The sequence below is a fragment of the Rhincodon typus genome, chromosome 12 (assembly GCF_021869965.1).
Source record: "Rhincodon typus isolate 14 chromosome 12, sRhiTyp1.1, whole genome shotgun sequence".
In the NCBI taxonomy this organism is placed as follows: Eukaryota; Metazoa; Chordata; class Chondrichthyes; order Orectolobiformes; family Rhincodontidae; genus Rhincodon; species Rhincodon typus.
In genome coordinates, this window is record NC_063343.1 from 47,855,071 (window position 1) to 47,875,677 (window position 20,607).

Sequence of the window (20,607 nt, forward strand, 5' to 3'; positions counted from 1 at the left end):
TCTTTTTCTGAAGAAGGGTCTAGGCCCGAAACATCAGCTTTCCTGCTCCTCTGCTGCTGCTTGGCCTGCTGTGTTCATCCAGCTCTATACCTTCTTATCTCAGATTCTCCAGCATCTGCAGTTCCTACTGTCACTAAAAAGATGAGTGCACCTTTAAGAATACTTTTAAAAAGGAGCACAGATCCAGAGAACATCTGCAACAGGAGCATGAATAAAGTAGACAATAGCTTAGAGCTGGAAAAGCAGTATTTACAGCAGCAAGAGATAACACAGTGTGGAGCTGGAGGAACACAGCAGGCCAGACAGTATCAGAGGAGCAGGAAAGTTGACGTTACCCTTCTTCAGAAATGACCATGGTGCCCACTCAGCTAGCTCACATTTGATCTATATTCCACTAAACCCTTCCAAACCTGGTACCTATCCAAATGTTTTTTAAATTTTCCTATTGTACCTGCCTCAACCACTTTCTCTGGCATTCTATATACACACCACTCTCTGCATGAAGAAGTTGCCCCTCTTAAATCTTCTGAAGGATTTCTGAAGAAGGGTCCCGACCCGAAACGTCAATTTTCCTGCTCCTCTGATGCTGCCTGGCCTGCTGTGTTCCTACAGCTCCACACTGTGTTATCTCTGACACCAGCATCGGCAGTTCTAACTATCTCTGAGTGAGTTATAAACAGAAGAAATGTGCTGTGGTCTGATCTGCATGAGAAATATCCAAGTGTGCCGCGAAATTTTGTATTGAAGGTAATGAAAATCAACGTGAAACAAACTTGAAACAATAATGCAGTTAATTCTTTAGTTTGTAGTGCACAATGTTGCAAATACTCTAGTAAGATTGTAACTGTGGTAAATACAAGTAATTAATGCTTACGAACAATCAATACAGCTGAAAAATGTGTGGTGTGCCATGGAATTGTTTGTCTCATTGAAATGTGCTGCGTAACTGAAAAGATTGGGAACCACTGACCTGGAGGACTAATCGAGAAAAGGACCCTGAGACAAGCAGTCAGCATTGCAGACAGGAACAGGATCCCGAGCCAGTCAGTGACAGACAAAGCTAGATACATTGGAACTGCTTGATGAGTCACTTTACTTTCGGCTTTCTCATCCCCAGTTTAAAATAAATAGTAGGCAAGTAGGCTTAAAGCATGGTAGAACAGCTCAGTTGGTTTGACCTGTTCATTGTGGGAGTCATGGACACTTGTGTGGTCTAGGCGATCACATGAAAGAGAAATGTCACCTGAGGGAACATTGAGTTCTGGATTTTGGAGCTTGCGTGGCAGTTGGGATGACTGTGGTGAATCCAGGAAGCTGACAGTTAGTTGCATGGCATGTTTAAAGAAGTTGTCACACTACTAACTAAGATCAGGCTGGCAGAGGGGGAATAAATGCATTTATCTCACTAATTAAACTGGTTTTCCATTTAGATATGGTAAGGATGATGTTTGGTCAAAGGAATGTAGTGAGACCAGGTTTGTGGTATCACAGTGTCCAGAGACAAGACTCTGGAATTGCACATTGCCTTCCAGCATCAGAGATGTCACAGAACATCTGCAAGACATTTCTTAGAGGAGAGTAAAGAACCAGCAAACATAGTCCACATTTGACCAATGACAGTTGCAGAAAGCGGAATAAGATCATGAAAGTTGAATTTAGTAAGTTGGCAAGAAAATGAAAAGTGAGACCTTTAAAACAGAGGATTGATTCCAACGCTGTATGCTAATGAGTACAGAAATAGGAAGATTAAGTAAAACGAACCCATAGCTGGAAAAATGTTATGGGAGCAAGGGCTTTAGATTTCTGGGGCAGTGGACCTGGGTCTGGCATGGGGAATTGGTTGGGAGAGGGTACTGGTGTACAAACAGAATGGATTAAATCTTAGCAGGATTGGAGCTAATACCTTGTGAGGAGGTTTGCTCATGTTCATGGAGTCATAGAGTCATAGAGTAAAAGAGTCATGGAAACAGGCCCCTCAGCCCAAACGGGTCCATGCTGACCATGGTGCCCACTCAGCTAGTTACAATTGCTCATATTTGGTCTATATTCCTCTAAACCCTTCCCATCCTGGTACCTATCCAAATGTTTTTAAATTTTCCTATTGTACCCGCCTCAACCACTTTGTCTGGCATTCCATATACACACCACTCTCTGCATGAAGAAGTTGCTCCTCAGGTCCTTCTTAAATCTTTCCCCTCTCACCTTAAACCTATGCCTTCTAGTTTTGAATTTCCCATCCATGGGAAAAAGACCATATTCATTCATCCTATCAATGCTCCTCATGATTTTTATGCACCTCAATAAGGTCACTCCTCATTCTCCTACATTCCAAGGAATAAAATCCTATCCTGGCCAACCTCTCCCTACTAGTCCTTGCAACATCCTCGTTAATCTTCTTTGCACACTTTCCAGTTTAACTATGTCTTTCCTATAACAGGGTGACCAATCCTTTACACAATACTCCAAGTGTGGCCTCACCAACGACTTATACAACTGTAACATAACGTCCCAGCTCCTATACTCAATGCCTTGACCGATGAAGGCCAGCATGTTAAATGCCTTCTTCACATCCTGTCATTTGGGGAAGGTTTGATCTATCTTATCAGGGGATAGGGAAACTTAAGAGGAAATTCAGAATAAAAAACAACAATAAAAACAAAGCTGTTTCTGGGAAGTAGAAAGTTTAATAAATTAAACTTGAGGGCAGCAGAAACAAATCCTAGAATCAACCAGGGTCAATTTATTGAGTAGAGTTAAAAAGACCATTAAAAGCACTCAATCCGAATGTACACAGCATTCACAACAAAGTAGGTGAATTAATGGCACTGTAGAAGCAAAAGGATTGATTGGACTGCCAATATCAGAGACATGGCTTCAGGATGATCAAAACTGGGAACTGAATATTGAAGGATATTCATCATTTAGGAAGGATTGGCAAAAAGAAAAATGAGGTGGTGTAGTGCTGATAATAAGGGCCAGAATCAGTGAATTGGCGAGAGAAGACCTCTGATGAAATAACAGAATTCAGAATCTTTTTAGGTCAACCTAAGAAATAACAAGAATCAGCAAACATTGGTAGGAGGTATTGATGCCCAAAGGGACCTTGTACCTGAGTACAGTAGCAAAGAAGTCTCTCATTGTATAAAATGCCAATAAGAATGCACTATATGTAATTCTTCCCCCTTTGCCAAAGGAAGGATATCCTTGCCATTAAAGGAATGCAGCAGAGGTTCATCAGATTTATTGCCAGGAAGGTAGGGATTGTTCTCTGAGTGATTGAAGTGACTGGACTCGTATCCCCGGCAGTTACTTACGAGATTTACGAAAAGGGTAGACAGAGCTAATGCAGAAAGGGTGTTTCCCCTGGCTGTGGGATCAACTGAGTACTGAAATGAGAAGGACCGTTTTCATTCAGAAGGCAATAAATCTTTAGAATCCTCTACTCCAGAGGACGACAGAAGTTCAGACATTGAGTATGTTCAAGACAAAACTGATAAGTGTTTTTGGTGGAATCTTAAAGGGGCCTGGATGACATGTGCTATGGCAAGATCCGTGGCAGAATTGTGTGAAAAGTCCAGCGAGGCTTCCCTTCACATTGGGAGTATCTTGTGTTACCTTTCGGGTTTTGATGAGTACCAAGTTTTTCATTGGGCAGCAATGAGTTGTCAATTTCGGGGGTTTGTAGCTTGTTAAATTTGTTTCAAATGGCCCAACTAGCCTCATTCATATTCAGCTTCCCATCTTAGCAAGCAAAGCAAACAGGTTGGATAAGGGGAAATCTTGATAGGAAATCACAACAGGTACCTGGCAATACCAGTTTACTGATGGACATCAGGCACCAACATTAGCAGAGAAATCTCCATGGGCACCAGTTACACACATCCCACATCCACGGGCTTTGGCATCAGACATATGTCAGCCTCTAAGGATCTCAACGCACATTTCCGATCCACTTCTGCACTGCAATGCTGCATCAGCAGCAGACAGAGTCCTGATGAAGGGTCCTGACGCGAAACATCAACTTTCCTGCTTCTCTGATGCTGCCTGACCTGCTGTGTTCCTCCAGCTCCACACTGTATTGACTCTGACTCCAGCATCTGCAGTTCTTGCTATCTCTGAGTGACTTAAAATCATACAGTGAAGCCTCTTCTAAGGATGCTCACCTTGAAGAAGTTGTCCTCCTCCCTCCGTTACGATCTCAGTGGATCTCTCTCCCATCGCAACCCACTGGTGATCTCCTCCACCTTGAAGCTCTTTGACCACAAGAAGAGTCCTGAAGCACCTCATATTTTGCTTGGGAACCCTGCAGCCCAATGGTATCAATGTGGACTTCACAAGCTTCAAAATCTCCCCTCCCTGACCGCATCTCAACACCAGCCCAGCTCATCCCTGCCTCCCTAACCTGTCAGTCCTTCCTCCCACCTATCCACTCCTCCCACCTCAAGCCCCACCCCAACCTCCTACCTACCAGCCTCATCCCGCCTCCTTGACCTGTCCGTCCTCCCTGGACTGACCTATCCCCACTCTAACTCCCCACCTACACTCACCTTTACTGGCTCCACCCCCACCTCTTTGACCTGTCTGTCTCCTCTCCACCTATCTGCTCCTTTATCCATCTTCCATTCGCCTCCCCCTCTCTCTCTATTTATTTCAGAATCCCTTTCCCCTCCCCCATTTCTGAAGAAGGGTCCAGACCTGAAATGTCAGCTTTCCTGCTCCTCTGATGCTGCTTGGCCTGTTGTGTTCATCCAGCTCTACACCTTGTTATCTCAGATTCTCCAGCATCGGCAGTTACTACTATCTCTGTTGCAGACTTTTCTGCCTTTTGACTAATTTTCAATACATTGCTGCTTCCTTCGTTTCAACCAAACAGATTCCACACATTGTTCTACTGATTGGAGTTCCTCCTTTACTAATATACTGATCCAATTCCTCATTTTTTGTGCAACTCTACCTCATTTTCTTCTTGTTTGTCTTTCCTAAAAGTAAAATATCCTTAAATATTCAGTTCCCAGCACTGGTCACCATGCAGCCATGTTTCTGTATTAATAATTGGAACATACCCATGAATCTCTATTTGTGCCTTTTTTTTAAAGAGGAATGTCCAAAGTTGTTTACAGGTTTAGGAAATAGTGTGGAATTTCGCATCATACTCAGAACAAAACATCAAGCTATTATGTCTTTGCATGCCCAGAAAATGGCCGCACCTACAATGCTGCTTGGCCTCCTGTGTTCATCCAGCCCTGCACCTTGTTGTCTCACCATCTAATGAATCATGTTTAGAAAGAGCCACAGGAAATTACCAAGATAGGTGTAATTTCTCGAGTAACAGAGCCAACAGAGTGGTGCTCTGGTCTGGTTATTATACCCTATCCTAACCCTAACCCTAAACCCCAAAGGGTCCATTAGAATATGTGACAACTTAACATTGCTCAACAAAGCAGTGGCGAGAGAAATCCACACTATACTCACTGTCAACATGCAATTATCCAAGTTGCCCTGAAGTAGAAGTTTTATCAAATTTGATGCCAACAGGAGATTCTGGCAGTTCCCATTGGATGCTTAACACTTTTTGCTCATTTTGGAAGTACTGTTTAAACAGTGATTTGAGATTGTCTCTGTCTCAGAAATCTTCCAACATACCGTGTCCGGAAAAAACAGAGTTAACGTTTCGGGTCCAGTGACCCTTCCTCAGACCTTCCTCAAAAGCTTCCTCAGAAGCTTTTCCAGCAACTTTGATTTTGTTCCTGATTCACAGCATCCTCAGTTCTTTCGGTTTTTATATACCATGTCTGGCATTGCCATAAGGACAGTATACTATGAAGGATAGTCAAACAAACGATCAGATAGTCCATGCAGTACTGTACGACAATTCCTATAGGCTGAAGGTCTTACTCTCAATAGGGCATTTATGTTTTTTCTAACAAATCTATCCACATCTTTGTACGCGTCGTTGACAAGAAAACAGTTTAATGCAAGATCCACAGAAGACAAAGGCGCCTACTCCAAAATTAAGTACATGATTTCCAAAGATTTTTAGGCATGATAAATCAGCTATTAAAACTCTTGCTTCCTTGAGTAAACTCGAGAGATAGTTACTAAAAGGTCACAAGGAATGACTTTGGGATACATTTCAAGAAGATGAGTTTTGAAACGTCAAAGATATGCTGACTTCCACAGACATACTGACCCACTATAAACCCTCTTTCCTAGATATTGTTGCAGTGGATGCTTCAGCTACTGGTATATGTGGGGTACTCTTTTGGAACAACCAAAACGGCGCAGGGGAGCAGTATATTGTGAATGCAGAGCATTGTATTACACTGGTATACTTTATGTAGTTACTGAGGGAGAAAGGTTCTCAGTCACATGGATATGTGAAATAAGTTCAGAATAATCACTTTAATTCAAAATTCTTCTAAACACTCGCTACAAACTACTGGTCTCCCTCCCATCTTAGATCAGAAAGAGTTGGCAAAGTTGCCTTCAAGTTGATAAAGATTTCAGGTAATCTTCCTAGGATCTCAATTACATTGGCTGTGCTGCTACTGACAGCAACAGGCACATCGCTCATGGAATGGACCGGGGTGCATCTCAGATTTGTTCACTATACTGTCTTAGTGCTCACTCACTTAGCACCTGCCTGACTGCTCACAACATCCTTGCTTTGCCTAACTTTGCCTTTTGTGTCCCGACTTCCATTCAGAGCCCAAAGGCTCGCATTACCTCTGTCATGCCTTGCTGCTTAGCACAGACACAAAGCCAGGCAGTTTGTCACAGTCTCAATCAATTCAGATAGTACTGTCTATCACTGTTCGATTGAAAAAAGGTTTGTCTACGAAGACTTTCTTTAAAGATCAGCAGCATTTTGCAATTTTAAATGATTTATTGCTGTATGTGAAGTATCAAGTGAACTTCAAAACGAATAGAAGATCTCAGAATGATAGTAAAACATGTAGTATACTGACCTGAACACAAAGAGCAATAAATTTCTAATACCTTTCCATATATGACATAGGGGGTTGAATTAGGCCATTCAGCCCATCGAATCTGATTTGCCATTCAATGAGATCATGGTTGATCTGATAACCTTCGCCTTCACTTTACTGCTGTAACTCCATAATCTTTGATTCATTTACTAATACAAATCTGTTATATCTTGAATATACTCAACAACCACCTCAACAATCCTGTGTGCTAAAGAATCCCACAGATTCAAGATAGTGTGCTGGTACAGTAGGTAGTGTTTGGGCTCCTGAGCCCATCCACTCCAGGCTGGCTGCATCCTTCTCCCTCTCTTTTTTTCTTTTATCTTCAGGCGTCACGGGGAAACCAAGCGGCATCGGAAGGGCTTATGTAGTGATGGCACTGCTTGGAGTGGGAACTATTGGCTGTGGTAGGCCCGGAGCATAGACTTGGTGGGTTGTTGGCTGTAGCACAGGTGGTGCCAGGAATGGTGTCTCCTGGTTGCGGTGGCACTGAAGCATGGACTCTTGGCAGGGTCATCATTGCTTTACCTGGAGTGGGGTCTCCTTGAGGTCCAGAACACCTCGCAGAGACCTTGCAGAAGCGCTGGAGCTGTATTTGAAGACGTCTCGTACAAAAGATGAACTCTGCTTGTGTAATTTCTTTTTGTTCTTTTTGTAACTCAAAGTGGCACTGGATTGTGGCGACAAAACAGTTTTCACTGTATCTTTCTAGATATATGTGACAATAACTCAGTCACAAAAAGATTCACTACCTTTGGAGAGGCCAAAATTCCTGCCTATCTCTAAATGTCTAACTCTGAGATTATTCCCCCTTGTCTTAGACTCTGCCACAAGGCGAAATAACCTTTCCATATCTACCCTGTCTAGCCCCCTGAGAACCTCGCATGTTTTTCAAAATGGTCTCCTCTAATTCTTCTAAACTCCAATAAGTACAAACTCAACCTGCTTGCTGACAGGAATGAGTGCAGACTGACGTATTTATGTTTGGCAGATTTTCTTATACTATTGCTATTGATTATTTATCAGAGTGTATTTAGATTTTAAAAAATACATATCACTGCTATTGATGCAGTTGTAGGGTCCTGCACCCGCGGCATCCCTGATGTGGGGACGCAATGGCCTAGTGAAATTTTCACTGGACTGTAATGCAGAGACCCAGATTATGTTTAGGGTGGCTCAGTGGTTAGCACTGCTGCCTCATAGCACCAGTGACCTGGGTCTGATTCCAGCCTTGGGTGACTGTCGGTGTGGAGTCTGCACATTCTCCCCGTGTGTGCGTGGGTTTTCTCTAGGTGCTCCAGTTTCCTCCCACAGTCAAAAGATGTGCAGATTAGGTGGATTGGCCATGCTGAATTGCCCATAGTGTCCAGGGATGTGCAGGCTGGGTGGATTAGCCATGGGAATTGCAGGCTGATAAGAGTATGGTAGTGGGGTGAGTCTGTGTGGGATTCTCTTTGGAGGTTTGGTGTGGACTTGATGGGCCAAATGGCCTATTTCCACACTGTAGGGATTCTACATGGTCACATCTGATAACAGACAACAATATCAAAGCATTTGAAAAGTTTACAGCAATTTCCACATTGCAAATATAACTATATTGCTAAAGTACCCACAGGCAAATTGAGAATCTGAATGTGGGGTACAAGCTATAAATCCCCTTTGAAAAATAAAACTGACTTTTAAACAGTTTTGCTGAATTACTGATCTATTCAACTCCAATGTGGCTTATCACCATCAGAATTATGAATGGAAAGAAAACTGAAAACTAAACTCCCTATCTTCCCAAAATAGTTGACTTCCCAGATGAGTCCAAAGATTGTAAGAATGTTTTCTGCTAAGAGCAGAAATACTGACAGCAATAAGTTACTAACTATGACAAGTTATAATTATCACTGCAGTAAATAGTTGCCAAGTTTGGACGTAGATCAATGACAGTGGATCAGATATCTTGATATAGACGGTTCACTGGTACAATAATTGATGGACCAGCAATGTTCATACCTCATTCACAGAGTAGGAAGAACAATACACAGACATTGCAGAAACCTTGTATCACTGACCTGACCTCATTTACCACTGTACTTGATCTTATCCTTACTCTGCTGGCTACAGACACATCTTTCCTGACAGTATCAGTAAGAGAGACCATCACACAATCCCTAAGGAGGCAAAGTCCTTCCTTCACGTTGAAAGTACCCTCCATCGTGTGGTGTGGCAGTATCACTGTTCAAAATGGGACAGGCTTTGAACAGATCTAGCAACTCAAGACTAGGTATCTATGAGGCACTGTGGGCCATCAACAGCAGCAGAATTATACTCCAGCACAATCCGTAAATAAATCAAATCAAATCAAATGGAGGAACTGGATATTGCAAAGGCTATGGGCCCTGACAATTCTGGCAATTGTCGTGAAGACTTGTGCTCCAGAACTTACTGATCCCCTGAGTTCTTCTAGTACAGTTACAACACTGGCATCTACTGGACAATATGGAAAATTGCCTAGGTATTTCGTGTACATACAAAGCAGGAAAAATCGAAGCCAGCCAAATAGTTAGCAATAATCCAGAGTATAACTTGAAAAGGTATTGCAGTCTGTTTGACTCGTCCTGATACTGATGAAATATCTTACCAAACTATATACATCCTTCCACATCGTTTTTGTTGAAGCAAGCTTTCTGAAAATAAAAAATCTATATCCAATTATGTCTTAAAACTACAGTATTGGTGATTAAGAGACAACAAGGTGTAGAGCTGGATGAACACAGCAGGCCAAGCAGCATCAGAGGAGCAGGAAGGCTGACGTTTCGTGCCCAGACCCTGCATCAGAAATTAACTTCCTTAACAGCTGCTTCCCTTAACTTATTCCATACACAACTCTCAAATAGTTTGCTCTAAAGTGACTTCTTACATTCTGTCTCCTAAATGTGAGACTACGACGTTTCCTTGTAAAATTTCTTGGGAATTTGTTTTCAAAAGGTAAAAGTACGTTTTCAGTTCAAATTTCAAATGTATAAACACTGAAAACATCAAGGTAAAGTAATAAAATCAATCTGTCCCCAAGGCCATTCAAAATAAAGAATTACAGTCTCTTGGCCATGTTTGGATTCAAATAGAGCTTCTATTGTTTTTGGAAACATTTATCTTCACAAACTATCCCTGACTAACTGTGGTCTCTGTCAGCACTGAGTCCTTCAGTCGCTTACCTCGCTGACGATGGTGGAGATATACTGATCCTTACTGTACACCCATCCATCCAAACAGGGCTCCTGTTCCACCTCAGAAATATTGACGGAATCTGGGTCAGGAAATATCTCCGAAAGATTCCTGATCACATCCAACCGGTACCGTCTACATTTGCTGTACTGGAGTTTCCCCTTGGCTTGTTCCAGAGGGATAGTCCGGTTCATCCACGCTTCACTGAGGTTGAGATTCCCGGGAATAAAACAGCGATGTTCAGGAATATCCCCGACAAAAACTATGGACATTCCACCGAAGCCATTGGGAAAGACACTGAGGCTTAAAACGAAGAAGGTGAGGATCTGGAAGGGTCCCCATTCTCCGAGAAAAGCGGTGATTTCATCGTAATCCCGCATGTTAGTGACAGCGGGAGAACTGGCAGCGATTCTCTTCCGTAAAACTGCAGCAATTTGGCCGTTGGAGGGCAGTCCATAAGTCTGCAGAACTGTATTATTCAAAACCTAGATAATTCTAGATCGTTTTAAAATTGTTCAATATTTATCCGGCACTAACCTAGCACTCTTAAAGCGGATTATTTTGATAACAGCTACCTTCTTATTCTTTTCAATTAAAACCAGAGAATGAAAATTTCACATACTTGTTCTAACAAGACTTCGTTTAGTTAAGCGCCGAAAACGTCATATACGTCTTGGATACATAGACTCTCCAGCTGTAGTAGTAATGTTTATACCTTTAGGCTCGGAAATCTGAGTTCAAGCACCACTTGCGCCAGTATATGTCTATAATATATCTGAACAGGCTGATTTAGAATATTTGTGGCTTGGACCTTGCTGCCTGAGATATAGAAGCAATCTCATTGTCATTATCACCCATCAAACCAACGGACCTTGACAGGATGGGCCAAAGCAATGTTAGCATTTCAAGTAAAGTTTGGTACGGAGTCAAATAAGGCGTATAAGAACAGGCAACACGAAACTTGGTCAGAGAATTAGATTTTAAGGAGGTGGAACTTCAGTATTTTGGGCCAATACTGCTGAAAGGTTGTGGATTGACAATAAACTTACAGATAAGGGTCTCACCAGTCGGTAGCTTGAGTCAGGGGCAGACATGGCTAATGTTTTGGAGCTGGAAGTCTTGGATAAAGAACAGATATTTGATGGGGAGCTCACCTCAGGAACAAACAGAATACCAAGTTTGCATATGATCTGGCACAGTCTCAAACAGTTGCAATGAAGAGAGATAGAATGGAGGGTGAGTTTCTTTTTGGAGTATGGGTCTATGGAGTCTCAGCTCAGACAGTAAATGGCAACTCAAATCAACCTCATTTTTTTTGCTTTTCTTGGTTAAGCTGTTTGATATTTCTGATTCTCTTCCAATTGGAATATGTGATTTATTTCCAGGTTTTCCTGAAAGGACTGTTGAGAGCAAAGTTTCTTTGCAAACTTCTTCCAAACATTTCCTCACTTCTTGCTCTTGTGTGTAGACTGAAGCACCAGTTTATAAACATCCCCCTCCACCAGACCCAAACACACCCTCCCCCCAACAGTGGACCCAACATCATTCTTGCACCCCCACCCCACCAAGATCCGAGACTCCTACCTTGCTGCTGGACTCAACATCACCCCTGCCCAACCTTCCAGGACCAAATCCCACTCAACCCACCACCAAATCCAATAGTCACCTGGGTTCCTCCATCCCCATTACTGAACCCCTGCCTTCTGTTGCCAGACCTGTCCCCTCTTCCTGTGCCATTGAATCTGACATTCCTTCTGCCACCACACCCTTTGCCCCCTTTGACAATATTTCTATCCATCCTGACTTACCCACTTGGCATCCAAACTCACCTGACACATTACCTGCCTAGCTACCACCCTACCCCTACCCACTCGGCAGCTTGCTGACTTGGCAACTATTCCCAACCAACCTAGTCCTCCCTTCCTTGGCACTGTATCCCCGATCCACCTGGAACCTTACGCTCCTGACATCCTATCTCACATTTAACTTGCATACTCACAATTTTTCACTGAGCTGTCAAAGTGTCTGACTGTGATGCTGGACCTTGAAATCACAGACTGTTGTGATAAAGGGGGCATGGTTTGCCTTCCCAGCACTGTACTGCATTACAAGGGAACAGTCAGAATGGAGGTACTGCTCTGCATTTCTGATGGCGCTCTGATTGGAATCTCCTGTAAGAAAAGTGAAACAGTCTCATTATTTGAAACACAGGGGCATGTGATATTCTATTCATTGGAAAATCTTGCCTAAAATGTAATGTGAGAGCAGACAACATACACAAACAAATGGCAGGGAAAGCTCATGTTTTGAGAAACCTGCCATTAGTTGACAATGCAGTATGAGCATGCAAAATAGGAGCAGAAGTAGACCATTTTGCCCATCCAACTTCCTCTGCCATTTAATGAGATCTTGACTGATCTATTTGTGTTTCAAATTCGACATTCACATCAACCCTCAATACTATTTGATTCACTTGCCTGACAAGAATCTATCTACCCATGCCTTAAAGCTATTTCATTACCTCACCTACACTACCTCCGGAGGCAGAGTGTTCCAATCTCCAATGTTCATTGATGGTCATGCAATTGAATGTTAAGGGCCGATGGTTAGGTTCTCTCTTGTTAGAGATGATCACTGCCTGAAATTTGATGGATGTAAAAGTTATTTGCCACTTGTGAGCCCAACCTGGATATTAACCAGGTCTTACTCTATTTGGATGAGGACTGTATCAGTATTTGAGGAGCAAATAATGCTGAACAGTGTGCAATCATAGCAACCATATCCACCTTCAAACTTATATTTGAGTGAAGGTCATTCATGAAGCAGCTGAAGAAGATTAAGCCTATCCATATGTGGATGTTAGAGCTTTAAATGCTTAGAAATACCAGAGAATAGATTAAAAGGTGTATCCATAAAATAAAATCAGGGTAACTCATGGTAGCAGCACACAAATCTCCCATCTCTCTCTTTCTCCTAGTCTGGAACTACATTGAAACTATTCAGAGTGCGTCAGAACATTTGTCACCATCCCCAACTCATGAAACATGTGTAGGAAATAGATATTCAAAAATGAAGATTTATAATCTTTGTTTCACAACTAATACAGAATGCTTTCAGAAAACAAGCACTGCATTTATAATCTTTCGATTTGAAACTAGTCTGAAACTTAATTGTTCCACTTAATTGTATTGTTTCCAAATAAAAATTAATCAAATGACCATTCATATGACATTTTGAAACACCTTATATTGTTTAGTGCTCTTTGTAATCTACATTGCTACATCTCCAGTACAACATTAACCAACAATTTGTTTCTGCTGGTGAAAATTTTTAAAAATGATTTCAGGAAAATTAGCTCTCGGTTGGATGATGCATGCCATTTCTACAGTAGTTATGTTTGATTCAACACTGAATACCAAACCTTGAAGTTAAAATCATCGTTCATGCCCTCCAGTTGACCAATCTGTCAGAATATTCCATTGTTATTTGATCTTTACTTAAGTATAACTAATATAGTTATTATCAATGTTTTAATTGCCTCTAGTTTTGTATTTAATATTGCATACAGAAACTATTGCAACCATGATCAGAATTAAGTTAACGTGATTGGATAGGTACAAAATATTTTGTTTCAATACCTTTTAGTTTGAGCTATCATTATGAAATCACATATTTTTCCTACCCATTTTATGATTGAATATAATTTTCACAATACAAAGGTTTATTTATTTCATGTTGTATAATGCCACATTTTGTATGATTGTGAATATCTTGCTGCTATGTTACAATCTACATCAATTTCTCAAACAGCCATACATCGATATTTTAATCAAAGAGATATAGATCATTTCTGTCTTTGGTTCAGGTGTGAGCAGAATTTATATGAAGCTAAAATTGAGGACAGGTCAAAATTTATACTTGTTGACCACCATTTAGATATTACGTATGGTATAAATCAAGTGTCATGTTCTCATTCATCTCTACCTTGCAGTGATTCACTGTGGGCTGTATCTCCCATCGCAAGATATGATGTATCATGCTTTCACTGGCTAATAAAATTGCTTTCTTTTAATTTTAGCACAGTGACTAAGAAGTTTCCATCATGGCAAAGAAAGTAATGAAAAATCACTAGTATTTTGCTTTTCTTTCTAAACTTCAAAAAAACTGCAGATGCTGGAAGGGCCTGAGGAAGGGACACTGGACCTGAGACGTTAGCTCTAATTTCTCTCCACACATGCTGCCAGACCTGCTGAGGTTTTCGGGCAATTTCTGTTTTTGCTTTACTTTTCATTCATTGTTTTTTTATTCAGCCCATAGTAAATAGCCAGCCCTTCTTGTCGTCCCTTCCACTGACAGCTTTGTTTAAAGGGGAGGCACAGCAGTCATTAAGGTGCCAGATCTTGTTTCTCCTTTGTGATAGGTTGAGATGTTAGAGAAGATGAATTCAGATTCTGTAATGAACATGCCAAGATGATGAAGAAATACAACATCTTAAAGAATTTTAACAAGTTGAGTGACTTACAGTTATCTTCAGTGTTTTGTAATTGCATGGCTGTATTTGATATTTGTAATGAGATGAGGTCTATTCTCAGGTGGGTAAACATTAATAGTCTTTCTTAAGCATAGCTACGTACAAAGGATGGGAAGAGAGAACAAATACTGGAACCCTAAATATTCAGGCTCCAGTTCCATTTGATATAACACCACTATGATGGCACTTTGCCTGCAGACTAGCACATATCTGGAGTTCCATTGGAAATGCACCATTAGATAAGGACCAGGATCTGTAAGAAGTTCCGATGTAGCATGATCAGCAGGCTGATGATAATAGTTTACTTGCTCATTAATTTCTAAGTACTTTTTTTAAAATATCATCTTTAATCTGCAGGTAATCAATGATTAAGAAGGACTTGCTTCTACAAACATAAGAATTTTTTTCTTCAGTTTCTAGAGTTCTTTTTAAACATAATATTATCTCATTACTTGTACTGGAAATATTTCCTTAGCTAATGGTGCACTGTGAAGTTCTGAATATTTCCAGGGAAGAGAGATATTTTTACCATCAATGTATCTCTTTGTTGTGGTAATTGCATGACAACACAGGCTATCTTTGCACAGGAACTGTGGAAATTCATTGAAAGCTTTTCTCTTACATTGATTGTTTTATGTGACTGTAAATGGCTGGGTTGTGAAGTTGATAGCATCGTTGAAACAGGCTGCTCCAATTCTAGGATAACAAGGTGTGAGCTGGATGAACACAGCAGGCCAAGCAGCATCGGAGGAGCAGGAAGGCTGACGTTTCGGGCCTAGACCCTTCTTCAGAAATGGGGGAGGGGAAGGGGGTTCTGAAATAAATAGGGAGAGAGGGGGAGGCGGATAGAAGATGGAAAGAGGAGAAGATGGGTGGAGAGGAGACAGACAGGTCAAAGAGGCGGGGATGGAGCCAGTAAAGGTGAGTGTAGGTGGGGAGGTAGGGAAGAGATAGGTCAGTCCAGGGAGGACGGACAGGTCAAATGGGTGGGAAGAGGTTAGTAGGTAGGAGATGGGGGTGGGGCTTGAGGTGGGAGGAGGGGATAGGTGGGAGGAAGGACAGGTTAGGGAGGCGGGGACGAGCTGGGCTAGTTTTGGGATGCGGTAGAGGGAGGGGAGATTTTGAAGCTTGTGAAATCCACATTGATACCACTGGGCTGCAGGGTTCCCAAGTGGAATATGAGGTACTGTTCCTGCAACCTTCGGGTAGCATTGTTGTGGCACTGCAGGAGGCCCAGGATGGACATCTGGAGAATGGGAGGGGGAGTTGAAATGGTTTGCGACTGGGAGGTGCAGTTGTTTAGTGCAAACCGAGCGTAGGTGTTGTGCAAAGCGGTCCCCAAGCCTCTGCTTGGTTTCCCCAATGTAGAGGAGGCCACAACGGGAACAGCGGATGCAGTATACCACATTAGCAGATGTGAAGGTGAACATCTGCTTGATGTGGAAAGTCTTCTTGGGGCCTGGGATGGGGGTGAGGGGGGAGGTGTAGGGGCAGGTGTAGTACTTCCTGCGGTTGCAGGGAAAAGTGCTGGGTGAGGTGGGGCTGGAGGGGAGTGTGGAGCGGACAAGGGAGTCACGGAGAGAGTTGTCCCTCCGGAAAGCAGGTAAGGGTCGGGAGGGAAAAATGTCTTTGGTGGTGGGATCGGATTGCAGATGGCGGAAGTATTGGAGGATGATGCATTGGATCCGGAGATTGGTGGGGTGGTACGTGAGGACGAGGGGGATTCTGTTTTGGTTGTTATTGTGGGGAGGAGGTGTGAGAAATGAGTTGCGGGAAATGCGGGAGACACGGTGGAGGGCGTTCTTGACCACTGAGGGGGGGAAGTTGCGGTCCTTGAAAAACGAAGACATCTGAGATGTACGGGAGTGGAATGCCTCATCCTGGGAACAGATGCGGCGGAGGCGAAGGAATTGGGAATAGGGGATGGCATTTCTGCAGGAAGGTGGGTGGGAGGGGGTGTATTCTAGGTAGCTGTGGGAGTCGGTGGGCTTGAAATGGATATTGGTTTCTAGGTGGTTGCCAGAGGTGAAGACAGAGAGGTCCAGGAAGGAGAGAGAGGTATTAGAGATGGTCCAGATGAACTTAAGGTTGGGGTGGAAGGTGTTGGTGAAGTGGATGAACTGTTCGAGCTCCTCGCGGGAGCACGAGGCGGCGCCGATACAGTCATCAATGTAATGCAGGAAGAGGTGGGGTTTAGGGCCAGTGTAGGTATGGAAGAGGGATTGTTCCACGTAACCTACAAAGAGGCAGGCATAGCTTGGGCCCATGCGGGTACCCATGGCCACCCCCTTTGTCTGTAGGAAGTGGGAGGAATTGAAAGAGAAGTTGTTGAGGGTGAAGACGAGTTCGCCTAAGCGGATGAGGGTGTCTGTGGAGGGGGACTGGTCGGGCCTGCGGGACAGGAAGAAGAGGAGGGCCTTTAGGCCATCTGTATGGGGAATGCAGGTGTATAGAGACTGAACGTCCATGGTAAAGATGAGGTGTTGAGGACCAGGGAATTGGAAGTTTTGGAGGAGGTGGAAGGCGTGGGTGGTGTCACGGACATAGGTAGGGAGTTCCTGGACCAAGGGGGAGAAAATGGAGTCGAGATAGGTGGAGATAAGTTCAGTGGGGCAGGAGCAGGCGGAGACAATGGGTCGACCAGGGCATTCAGGTTTGTGGATTTTGGGAAGGAGATAGAAGCGGGCAGCGTGGGATTGGGGAACGATGAGGTTGGAGGCCGTGGGTGGGAGGTCACCTGAGGTGATGAGGTTGTAGATGGTTTGGGAGATGATGGTTTGGTGGTTGGGGTCATGATCAAGGGGGCGGTAGGAGGAGGTGTCGGAGAGTTGGTGTCTGGCCTCGGCGATGTAGAGGTCCGTGCGCCATACTACAACTGCGCCTCCCTTGTCTGCGGGTTTTATGGTGAGGTTGGGATTGGAGCGGAGGGCTGCACGTTCTGTGGGGGAGAGGTTGGAGTGGGTAAGAGGGGTGGAGCGGTTGAGGTGATTGATGTCTTGACGGCAGTTGCTGTTCCTGCAACCTTCGGGTAGCATCGTTGTGGCACTGCAGGAGGCCCAGGATGGACATGTTATCTGAGGAATGGGAAGGGGAGTTGAAATGGTTCCCGACTGGAAGGTATAGTTGTTTAAGAAAATTTCTATCCATCTTCTATCCGCCTCCCCCTCTCTCCCTATTTATTTGAGAACCCCCTTCCCCTCCCCCATTTCTGAAGAAGGGTCTAGGCCCGAAACTTCAGCCTTCCTGCTCCTCTGATGCTGCTTGGCCTGCTGTGTTCATCCAGCTCTCCACCTTGTTATCTCAGATTCTCCAGTATCTGTAGTTCCTACTATCTCTGCTCCAATTCTTGTTTAAGTTTGACCTTTAGAACTTCTTTTGATGCTGAGAGAGTGACCAGTACGGAGTTGCATTTACAGCACAGCAAAGACAAAACTGATCACGTGTCTGCATGTCCCCAGATTTAGACCACACTGAGGAGCAAGATGAATTCTTCTTGAGGATCTAGCAAGCCTACAGGGTGCAGTGACTGTCTGGTTTTGCAGATGCTAAGGACACATTCTAATGCGCAGAAACTATTCTAACTGGCAATAAGCTATTTTTATTTTGTGTACAATGGCAGAAGTACCTATTCTTTCAGATGCCAGTCATGCTTAAGGCCAAAAAGATTCAACTATTCTCCATTCAATTTTGCGGCACAGGAGCTATTAACACCTGGTAAGGGGCAGATACATTCTACACTTCACTGAAATGGAAGAAAGCTCACAGATATCTTGTATGTGATGCAAAATCATTATGTTCCTTAAATAAGTAGAACTCATGGTGTAGCTTTGAATATTTGGTATCAACAGTACCCTATTCCTTGGCATACTATCTCTTGGAGCACTTTGTGAGTGCTTTTTTCTTCATATTCCTGTAATGATTTCCAGTTCACTTTAATGTTATCCGCTGCGACTGGTTAATTTCTTTGTTGCTTTCCATGTTCTCTACTATGGTCTTTCTCCCATGCCTTTTTAACTTTCATGCAGGCTTTCCCTGTCCACAGAGCTCCACCTAGAACCTAATGAAGAAAGATAATTGGACTTGAATTGTTAACTCTGTTTACTGCCGACAGATGCTGCCAGACTTATTGAGTCTCTCCCGTAATTTCTGTTTTTATATGTTTCAGGGACTGATCTGCCTGCTCCAGTTCTGCTGAATTCGTAGGAGTTGCACCAGGTAGATATTGAAGGAAACAGTTAGAAAGACTTATTATTTGACAACGGCTATATGGTTGGTGTACTTGTATCGATGATAATTGCATGATAAAGTTAAACGGAATGAATGAAAGACTTTATTGGAATTCCTCAGTCTCCTGGATTCTACTTTGTTGTACCCTCTTTTCTCCTTGTTGGTAGCTTCAAAGTAAATGTTATGGCTAGCAGTTATGCAGAGCTAAGGTTATGAGTGTGATGACTGACTGATTGAACACTGGATTGAAGTGTGTTTTGAGGGTGGAGAGTTCACAGAGCCATTCAGCAATGGTTTTACACATATGTACTAAATTAACCATACCTGGATATATCTGTTACAGGCTTCTCTGGTGGGCAACTGAACTGCTGCAGGTTTCATGACTGCATGAGACTCTATCTCCTAATCATCTTTTTCCTCCTCAGACATTCAGACTACTGCTGCAAAAATTTCTTCTGTTATGCAGTGCAGACTAACAGCAAGGGAGTTGAGACGCAATGAGTATAATCCAAGGCATTTACAAATAACATCAGCATTTTGAATTAATGATTTCAGGCCTATGGAAGAAATTCTAAGGGTAGAAGCCTTTCATTGCAGCTACAAGAGGGCTGATTTCGGTCACCCAGCAGGTCAAATTCAGGAATCAATCACTTTCTACTGTACTCTCACTTTGTAGGTTCTGGCATGATTCAGAGAACTTGAATGGTGGCTGTTAAAACTCAGAATAGGGTGAAAGTGAGTTGTAATGGCTTCTGAATATATTAAATAGCTTCCCATCTGCCCGGAAATTTGCTGCTCCCTCCAAACTTACCAAAATCAGTTTTCCATTCCAAATCCACTTTTTGGCTCTTGAATCCACCAGCTCTGCCCATGGCTACACCCATTAACATTTAAATTAAAATAAAATAATAATGTTCTGCCTAAAGACTTTTTAAAAAAAACTGCATACTCATATGGAATGTTTCTTATCTTCATACAGTCCTTTGCTCTCTTTTAGGAGGAGGTAATCATGAGAAAAATACAGTTTTATCAGTAGAAATAGACTATTTCAATTCAAATTGTTATTATCAACAGTTTGTGCAACTGTCCTTGTACACATACGTCAGGAGACTTTCGGCTCCTCTAGTGATCTGATAGAATAGAATACAATTGAATAGAATATCCTTTATTATCACTTGTACTCCAGTACAGACATACAGGAGTACAGTGAAACGTTTTTACAATGGTTGCTTTTTAATAGCACCATCTTAGGTACAAGTACCTAGGTACAAATCTTACAGAGTAAGAAAATACTGTTGTTATACAAAAGAACATGAGCATCAGTTAGAGTGTCTAAGCATGAATTAGGAATAAGGTAGTTATAACATAGTGAAAAGGATTTAAATTACAGTGCTGTAAAGAGTTGCAAACAGCAGCAGCTCAACACACGGCGCCAGACCAAAGTCCAGCAACTGTCCTTCATTGAATCACCTCGCCACTCTGCTCTGCACTGTGCTGCTCTGGGACTTCAGGTTTGCTGTTACGCCTCTCTGGGGCTTGGGATTCCCCTGCTGCCATCGCTCTGGGTCTCAGCCCAGCCCATGCTCACTCTGCTGCCGTTGCTCTGGGTCTCGGTCTGGCCCATGCTCACTCTGCTGCCATCGCTCT

General features: G+C 42.9%; 1 protein-coding gene across 1 annotated transcript in view; it reads right to left on the minus strand.

The window, feature by feature from the left end:
• Positions 1 to 10,817, minus strand: part of LOC109932295 (solute carrier family 22 member 5-like) — a 106,295-nt gene extending 95,478 nt beyond the window's left edge. Inside the window, exon 1 of the mRNA XM_020531530.2 lies at positions 10,193 to 10,817. Coding sequence (XP_020387119.2) covers positions 10,193 to 10,582 — 390 coding nt within the window. The 5' untranslated portion in view covers positions 10,583 to 10,817. The remainder of the gene's footprint in view (positions 1 to 10,192) is intronic.
• Positions 10,818 to 20,607: the final 9,790 nt, after the last annotated feature.